This window comes from Alexandromys fortis, unplaced genomic scaffold, assembly GCF_014885135.2.
Source record: "Alexandromys fortis isolate MF-2015 unplaced genomic scaffold, M_Fortis_MF-2015_v1.1 scaffold_26, whole genome shotgun sequence".
Lineage (NCBI taxonomy): Eukaryota > Metazoa > Chordata > Mammalia > Rodentia > Cricetidae > Alexandromys > Alexandromys fortis.
In genome coordinates this window covers 2854473-2864251 of record NW_026067894.1, presented here as the reverse complement: position 1 = coordinate 2864251, position 9779 = coordinate 2854473, and the positions used below count along the sequence as shown (strand labels likewise).

Sequence of the window (9779 nt, the reverse complement as noted above, 5' to 3'; positions counted from 1 at the left end):
CGAAAAAAAAAAAAAAAAAAAAAAAATAGAACTGAAAGCTGCAGTGACCCTTCCTGCCTGCATCTTACTCCCATCTCAGTGCAAACTGTCACTCCCTGAGGCTCCATCTCCACTCTGAAGTGCTAGGAAAGAAAGCACTTGGCAAGGAGGCTCAGAGAGTGATACTACTACCTGTGGGACTGGGGAAAAGAGAGCTGCAGAAGAGCAGGTTCTCCAGTCTGGAGACCAACGGGCACAACCTGCTGTGCCTCCTTGGTGTGGGAGGTCCTACTGTCTGTGTGTTGCTTTTATTGGTTAATGAATAAAGAACTGCTTTGAGCCTATGGCAGGGAAAAACAGAACTATGTGGGGAAAGCTAAGCTGTATGCTGGGAGGGAGCTGCCATGGAGACGCCAACATGATAGACGTCCTGAAACTTTGCTAGTAGACCACAACCTCGTGGTGATATGCAGATTAATAAAAGTGGGTTAAATTAATATGTAATAATTAGCTATTAAGAAGCTAGAGCTAATGGGCCAAACAGTGATTTAAATAATACAGTTTCTGTGTGATTATTTTGGGTCTAATCTAGTCGGGCAGCTGGGAACCAACAAGCGGCCATGCTTCTCCAATACCTCCTCTGCTTTATGTGTCTGCTCTTTTCTCTAAGTCCACTGTCAGTGGGTGAGCCCACTTGGAATCTCAACTCGAGAACCTTTTCTCAAGAGTTACTGGATCATGCTCAAATCCAACCACTACAAGTGACTGAAATCCATGGCCTGTGCTCACTGTGGTCTGGTATGCTCTGGGATGTGCAATCAGTTCCATATTGTTACTGATGAGACTTATCTGCACCCCTTCTGTTTTACTTACAAATGCTGATCAAGCACTTTACAACTGGGCCAGGGAGATGGCTCAGCGGGTAAACATGCTTGCTGCCAAGCCTGGTGGCCTGAGTTAGAAGCCCAGGACCCACACTGTGAAGGACTTAGCTGATTTCTACAAGTTGTCCCACTGACCTCCACATGTACACTATGGCACAAACAAACATATACAAATATACAAAATAAATGTTTTTTTTTTAAGATTTTTATTTATTTATTATGTATACAACATTCTGCCTCCATGTATGCCTGCAGGCCAGAAGAGGGTGCCAGATCTCATTACAGATGGTTGTGAGCCACCATGTGGTTGCTGGGAATTGAACTCAGGTCCTCTGGAAGAACAGTCAATGCTCTTAACCACTGAGCTATCTCTCCAGCCCCCAAAATAAATGTTTAAATGAAAAAAAAAAACCATGAAGGAAAATTCCAGCCTTGGTGCTATCCTTCTAGGAAATGAAGGCAGTTAACCAGATGAGAAAAGAGAGAGACAATCACCTTGACTGAGTTTCTGTTCTAAGGAGAAGACTGGATGACTTAAAAGTTTTCATGGGCCAGGCAGTGGTGGCGCACACCCTTATCCCAGCACTTGAGAGGCAGAGGCAGGCGAATCTCTGTGAGTTCGAGGCCAGCCTGGTCTACAGAGAGAGTTCCAGGACAGGATCCAAAGCTACACTGATGGAGGAGGGTTATCTTTCTACCTGTTGTTTCATTGGTTAAGTAATAAAGAAACTGCTTGGCCTCTGATAGGACAGAAAATTAGGTAGGCGGAGTAAACAGAACAGAATGCTGGGAGAAAGAAGCTGAGTCAGTGAGTCACCATGATTCTCCTGCTCCAGACAGATGCAGGTTAAGATCTTTCCTGGTAAGCCAGCTTGTGGTGTTACACAGATTATTAGAAATGGGTTAGATCAATATGTAAGAGCTAGCCAATAAGAGGCTGGAACTAATGGGCCAAGCAGTGTTTAAAAGAATACAGTTTCGGGGGCTGGAGAGATGGCTCAGAGGTTAAGAGCATTCATTGCCTGCTCTTCCAAAGGTCCTGAGTTCAATTCCCAGCAACCACATGGTGGCTCACAACCATCTGTAACGGGGTCTGGTGCCCTCTTCTGGCCTTCAGGCATACACACTAGACAGAATATTGTATACACAATAAATAAATAAATAAATAAATAAATAAATAAATAAATAAATATTTTTTATAAAAAAAGAATACAGTTTCCGTGTAATTATTTTGGGTAAAGCTAGCTGGTGGCCGGGCAGCAGGAACGCAGCCCATGGCCGCTCCTTCAGCACTACACAGAAAAAAAAAAAAAAAGGAAAAAAACTTTTGAAAAACAACAACAACAAAAAAGTTTTCATGTGCTTAAAAATATCCACTTATAGCCAGGCATGGGGCTTACGGTTTTAATTCATTACGCAGGAGGCAGAGGCAGGTACACCTCTGTTGAGTTGGAGGCCAGCATGGACTACAGAGCAAGTTCCAGGACAGCCAGGGCTACCCAGAGAAACCCTGTATTGAAAAACCAGAAAACCGGGAGCAGACATGTTCATGATGCACAGACATGCACACAGGCAAATCACCTGTCTAAATTAAGTAACAGCAATATTGTTGGCCACTTCCAGAATTACTCATTTCTAATAACAATGCAGCTACTGAACTCTCCCAGATCCTCTAAGGTAGCAATAGTCACTGACAACTTAAAACCAGGCAAACAGGCACAGGGGCCTTAGCTATCCCTTTGTGTCAGAACTGATGGGGACAAATCTGGAAGTAGCTGTGATCAGATCGTTCATGTATTGATTAGTCCTGAATAATTTCTATACTACACTCTTCTGGGATGGAGGGAACAACAGTGAGAAAAACAGAAAACACACCTGGTTTTGCCGAGCTTAGATTTTATTCTTTCTTGACCTCATCACCTGAGGATATAATCCTAAATACTCTTAAATAGATCTCCACGCAATAAGTATAAAATATGAAGCTATGTGTGATGGCGCACACCGTCACTTATAAGGCAGAGACAGGAAGATCTGTTAACTCGAGGCCAGCTAGGGCTGATACAGTGAGACCCTGTCTCAAAGGAGAAAAAAATCTAATTTTCAATAATAAATATTAGTACAGAAGATAGAGTCAGGGGGACTGGGGCAATAGCTTGGTGGATAAAACCGCTGCCCAAATCCTCAGCACCTAAGCAAAAATCCTAGTGCTGGGGAGGGGGAGCCCAGCAATTTAAAAAAAAAAAAAAAAACCTCAATTGGCAGTCAGTTTAGGCAAATTGGTGAGTTCTAATTTCTTAGATTCCCGCTCAAAACAGAAGGTGGAGCAGAATGCGGTGGTGCATACCCTTAATCCCGGCGCTCCCGAGGCAGTAGCAGAGGTCTCTTGAGTTTAAGGCTAAGCTGGTCAACAGTTTTCCAGGTCAGCCAGGGCTACATACTGAGATCCTGTCTCAATAAATAAAGGTAAATCGCTACTGAGAAAGATACCCAACATCGACCTCTGACCTACATACCAACACCAACACCGCAAGAAACAGTTGAGCGGTTCGCACGTACAAGAGAAAGATGCAGAGGGGAGGACCAGCAACGAGCTCCAGACCCGGAGCCAGAAATCCTGGGGGAACTCAACTATGCCACAGATTAGAAACGCGATTCCAGGCACACTCCTTCACCTGGATTCCCAACTCACAACGTGGAAAACCACGAGTCACCGTGCTAAACAACGCGCCTACCATCTGTACCACGCTAAGTGGGATTCCATCGCCCCCCTTCCCCAACCCCATGACCTCATAAAGTGTTTCGTCACAGAACGCGTGTTGAAAAGACAACCTGGAGTAACAAGGGGGGGGGGGCTGCAGGGCCCACGATCATACTATCTGGGAGAGTTCTTCTGAACCATCACCACCGTCTCCACTTTTGGACCGGACATCTCCGGATTCAAATAAATGAGGTCCCGCTTGACAGCAATTCCCACTGCGGCCCGGAGGAGGCTATAAAACGCCCCTGTGACCTTCTTCCAAAGGCAGCATTCTCCCAGCTGGGGAGCGGGGTGGGCTCAGGCAGGCTGCTCGCCCGGACCAGGGGACAAGTGGCATGGAGTTGCAGAGTTGCACGGCGCGTCCCGCATTCTTTCCCTGTCCCAGAGCGCCACTGCGCCTCCGGGCCTGCACCTTTAACCCGGGGGCAGCCCGCGCCCTTTGGCCAGCCGTCCCCGTCACCCGAGTTGACAGTCACCTGTCTGCACCCTGCAGCCCAGTGAGCCCCGCGGGGCGGCAGCAGGCCGCGGCCTGACCCCTACGGCTTTCCGTCCGCGCGCGGGCCGCTCGGCTCCGGACGGGATCTACCAGAGAGAGAAGCGCTTACCTAGTTTCACCACCGCGTCGGCCATGCACCGGTCCCACTTTCTGCCTAGGTCGGACTCCGACATGTTCTCCACCGGCAACTCCAGAGCTCCTCACGGCCGGCCCCCGCGCTCCGTCTGATCGCTAATCTCGCGAGAGCCGGCCGCCGCCGTAGGCTTCCGGCAGGAGCCGGCGCTCCAGATACCGCGAGATCACGTGTGTCTTCCGTCTTTTCCGGTTGTCAGCGCTCTGTCGTCAAGGTGACAGGTTGCCAGGAAGCCGGAGGTGACCCTGACCTTGGAGCTACAGCAAAAGGTAGTGGAGAGGTTCAGCTTCCTGATTTACACCCAGAGTCCAGAAGGCCGTCCCTCGCCTGTGTTTCATATTTGTCTATATTTTGATCATTCGATCTCCGTTACCATCTCTCATGCCCATCCCATATTCACTGATCCCCCTTCTTGACAAGCCCCCCCCCTTTTTTAATAGGACCCACAGAGGGATTTTGTTGTTGATTTCGAGACAGGGTTTCTCTGTGTAACCGCCCTGACTGCCCTAGGACTCGCTTTGTAGACCAGGCTGGCCTCGAACTCAAATGGATCGGCTTGTCTCTGCTGGAATTTAAGGCGTGCATCACCTCGGACTGGCCAGGGTCCCCTGCATTTAATAGCGTAACTTGTAAGGATTGGTGGGAGATTGTTTATTGGAATATAAACAATTTACAAATGAATTTTTTAATATTTATTTATTTTGGTTTTTCGAGACAGGGTTTCTCTGTAGCTTTTGGAGCCTGGCCTGGAACTAGCTCTTTGTAGACCAGGCTGGCTTCGAACTCACAGAGATCCGTCTGCCTCTACCTCTAGGATTAAATGTGTGGGCCACTACCGCCCCGCTGAATTTTTTTAAAATAGATTAAAAAAAAAAACCCTGTGGAGCCTCAACCCGTGTGTCCCTGCTTCCCCAGCTTCTTGTCTCATTCTCTAGTCATAACTGCATGACCCCACCCTTCCCTAATTTTGAGTTTCTGCCAGGCCTCACTTTCATTTTTCTGTCTGTGGAGAATGTTGGTTCTCCTACCTCCCTTTAAGCTCTTTTACGCCAATCAGTGGTTCTCAACTTGGGAGTCACATATCAGATATCCTGTATAACAGATATTTTTACATTATGATTCCTAACAGTAGCAAAATTATAGTTACAGTAGCAACACAGTGAAACAATTTTATGGTTGGGGGTCACCACAACTTGAGTGAATAAAAAAAAAAAGAAAAAGGAAGGAGCTGCCTGCTATCAGGTATGGTGGAGGAAGGGTTTATTGTAGATAAAGGGAGAGCATAGGCAGAGGCAGGGGACATCTGGGAGAGTCCAGAGTAAACATGGCCAGGCTGAGCTGGACCATGTTAGAAGAGAGGAGGAAAGAGAGCAAGAGAGGGGCAGCCTGGGCTAAGACGCTGGCCAAGAGACCAGCAGGGTAAAGGGTAGATCAAAGGGGCCAATTAGCCAAAATGGTTGGATTATATAGGGAAGGACAGCCACCATGATTAGAGTAAGGGTGGGGTTTGCCAGCCATATCCTGTAACAGGTAGGCACTGAGGGATGCTGGGAGAATCTGGCAGCCAGGCCCACTTTGATGTATTAAATAGGCACCTCAGCCTTTTGTCCTGGGTTTGAGACTTAACAATCAGGAACTGCATGAAGGGGTTACAGCCTTAGGAAGGTTGAGAACCCTGCTTCTAAGTAATTTGAACCACTGTTGCCATGTGTTGCTCCAGATGAAATGGCTACCCCATTTGTATGAGTGTATAAGAATTATTAGGTGTCTACCTTTTCTATCAAACACTGTAAAACTTGTGTTTACAATAAGGAATTCAATTTTTAAGATCTCCCCTGACTTGTAAAACATTTGTGAAAATCTTAACCCCCAACCTAATATAGCCTGTTCCTTTGGAGTGGTGTCTCTTTTTGAAGTCTAAACATAGGGCTTTCGTTGTGGCGTTGGTTCCAGCCTGCCACGTTTCATCCTACCAGCAAAAGTTTGGGCTTGTTCTTCCTCTAATTAGACCCTGCCAGTGGTTCTGGTCCATATGCAATGAAGCCTACTCTAACATGGTTTACTTTCTCCCCATGGTTTGCCTATCCTTAGAATTGCCTGTCTGATACCTAGCTATACATGTCTTTTGCCGGTGGAACTTGAAGGGCCTTAGAAACCTGGATGCAGTGGTGGCACACACCTTTAATCCCAGCACTCGGGAGGCAGAGGCAGGCAGATCTCTGTGAGTTTGAGGCCAACCTGGTCTGCAAGAGCTAGTTCCAGGACAGGCTCCAAAGCTACGGAGAAACCCCGTCTTGAAAAAGAATTGCCATAGTCATGTTGTCTCTTCACAGCAATAAAAAACCCAAACTAAGACACCCTGTCTCAAGGAACTAAGACAAAGAGTGGCCGAAGACCCCTGATGGCCAGCTCTGGACATCACGTGCACACAAAAACATGCACACTGTGGTGGTTTGAATAGGAAAGGTCACCATATGCTCGTGTATTTGAATGCTTGGTCATTAGGGTGACACCACTTGAGAAGGATTAGAGGGTGTGGCCCTTGTTGGAGGCCTGTGTCCCTGGGAGATAGCTTTGGGTTTCAGAAGCCCAAGCCAGACCCAGTGGCTGTCTTCCTGTTTCCTGTGGCTCCAAGACATAGAACCCTCAGCTCCTTCTCCAGCACCATGTCTGCCTGCAAGCTGCCATGCTCTCTGCCATGATGATAATGGACTAAAACTCTGAAACTGTAAGCAAGCCCCAATTAAATACTTTCTTTTATAAGAGTTGTTGTGATTGTGGTCTCTTCACAGCAATAGAACACTCACTAAGACACAAAACAACAAACACAATAGTTAGATAAATATGTAGCCCTCGTGTGTGTATATATGAGTGTATATGCTTATTTCTTGACCTCATCCAGAGCCAGGGCTTTCTTGAAGTGGCAACCAGTAGTGACAATCAAGCCTAAATCTTTATCCTAAATCCCATTTTCTGGGCCTATGTGCCTCCACTACCCCATTTTCAGTGGGCAGTGGAGTTCAAACCCGGGGAGTATGCCATTCTCCCCCTTAGACATAGCCACACTGTCTCTCAGACAATGGTTCTGGACTGGTGGATCTTGACCCCACAGGAGTCGCATGGTGGATATTTATATTACAATTCACGATAGTAGCAAAATTACAGTTATGGAGTAGCTGGCTGGGGGTCACTATCACATAAGGAACTGTAATAAAGGGTCACAGCATTAGGAAGGTTGAGAGCTATTGCTTTAAAGGTTCCTAAGTAAGGCACTATTAGCTGCACACATAGTGTACATACCCTTAAAACCACAGCAGAGGCTTTCCTGGCCAGCCACGACTACACAGTGAGACCCTGTCCCAAAAATAAATAAGCACATAAGGTCCTTGGAAAAATAATTGAGACCCCATGCTTGGACAGGGAAGATACAAGGTAAGTCTAGGGTATCTTTTGTCACAAAACAGGAACTTTTCAAAGGATGACAGTGGCATATTGTCTTAGGACTTGTATTGCTGTGAAAAGCACCATGACTGTAATGGCCTGTCCTGTCCCTTTAAGAGACAAGCCCCACCCACTCCCCCCTTCCACTGAGGCAAGCAGATCTTCCTTCTGCTTCCAGCCTGTGCTCTCTCTGCCCGACTCTCTTAAGAAGAGGTGGCTGAGACCTCTTCTCCTCTCCCCCCCTCTGTTTTTCTCTTTCTCTCCTCCTCCTCTTTGACTGAATAAACTATATCCAAACTCACTCTGCATGGTGTGCTTATCCATCTCTGTCTCTCATCCACCACAGCTCCTCCTGGGACCCGGCTTCCCCTCGTGGCCTGCCATGGTCTCCCACAGATAAACTGTGCCAGTTAATCTAAACCATTACAATGACCATGTGGCAGCTCTTACAAAGGAAGCATTTAATTGGTGCTAGCTTACACTTCAGAGGTTTAGTCCATTCTTATCATGGCAGGTAGCATGGCAGCATGTGGGCAGACACGGTACCGAAGGAGCTGAGAGTTCTACTTCTTGATCATCAGGCGGTAGAAGCAACTGTGTGTCACACACTGAGCTTAGCTTGAATATAAGAGACCTCAAAGGCCACCCACACAGCAACACACTTTCCTCCAACAAAGCCACACCTCCTAATAGTTCCACTCGCTATAGGGCCATTTTCCCTCAAATCACCATGCATAACCAAAAAAAAAATTAACGTGTGTGTGTGTGTGTGTGTGTGTGTGTGTGTGTGTGGAGTTTCACTATCTAGTCCTCCCAGCTGCTTCCAGAGTGCTGGAATTAAAGATGTTTGCCACGACACCAGGAACTAAAGATTTTCATTTACATGTATGTGTGGGGTGTATGTCTGTGTGTGTCCATATGTGTGCGTGCCCGCCCCTGTGAGTATAGGTCATCATGAGATGTGTGCAGAGAAGAGTGTCTGTTCCTTGGAACTTAGGTTACAGGGGGTTCTAAGCTGGCATGTGGGTGCTAGGAGCCAAACCTGGGTATTCTGTGAGCGTGGCAAGTAGTCTTGCTGAGCCAACCTTCGAGCCCCACACATCTGTTTTTTAGATGAGTCCCCTAGGGCCCTGGCTAAGCTAGAATTCACAATGTGGCCAAATCTAGTCAGGAATCCCTGGTCCTCCTGTCCCCAGAATCCTCCCAGATTCTGGTTTTACAGATCTGTGCCGCCACCGCCACAGGCTCCAAACTTTTAGTGAGCACAAGTGACCCTAGAGCAGTTGATCCTAACTGGACCCCAGAGTAAACTGGCTGCACCGTGGAGCAGGTACTGCTCCACGTGGAGCAGTACTGGTCACCAGGTACTGGTTTCACAAAGAACCTAGTCTGCATTTCAAAAAGGTGAAACAAACTTCTGAGGTCAAGCCACATCAGGACAACCAGTATCTGAACTGAAGAAAATGTAGAAGCCAGAGCCGTGCCACCAGTAGGGTTGATTTTAATCTCACTGATTCTACAGCTGGAAACAGTCCCCCTGTCTGACTACTGGGCTGTAAGGTCAGGGTCATTAACAAGGGTGATTAGACGGCTTTATTGCACAGCACCTGCATAAATAAGGAAGCCTTTGGCTCCTTTCATGCTTTCCTGTCAATCAGAAGTGAAATCCTTCTTAAAGGGGACTTCACACCTTCTCTTCCCCATCTTCCTTCTCCGAAACGGGTGTTGCATCATTGTGTTTGACTCACTTTATGTGGGGGGGGGGTGGAAGGGATACAGCAAACACACACACACACACACACACACACACACACACACACAAAAGTGCTGAGATAGACGGACAATGGTGGCACACGCCTTTAGTCCCAGCACTCAAGAAGCACAAGCAGGTGATCTTCGTGAGTTCGAGGCCAGCCTGGTCTACAGAGCGAGTTTTGGGACAGGCTCCTAAGCTACACAGAGAAACCCTGTCTCAAAAAACAAAACAACAAACAAACAAAAACCCCCAAACAAATGAACAGAAAAGGGGCTGAAAAACCTAAGTGTAGATTAAGGGTCAGGGAGATGGCTCAGTGGCTGAAAGCACTT

The 9779-nt window shown here is 47.2% G+C and overlaps 1 protein-coding gene across 1 annotated transcript in view; it reads right to left on the bottom strand.

Annotated features, from left to right (window-relative positions):
- The window catches only part of Micos10 (mitochondrial contact site and cristae organizing system subunit 10), a 24644-nt gene extending 20253 nt beyond the window's left edge, over positions 1-4391 (bottom strand). Inside the window, exon 1 of the mRNA XM_050154670.1 lies at positions 4227-4391. Within this exon, the coding sequence (XP_050010627.1) occupies positions 4227-4290 (64 nt within the window). The 5' untranslated portion in view covers positions 4291-4391. The remainder of the gene's footprint in view (positions 1-4226) is intronic.
- Between the last annotated feature and the right edge of the window lie 5388 nt (positions 4392-9779).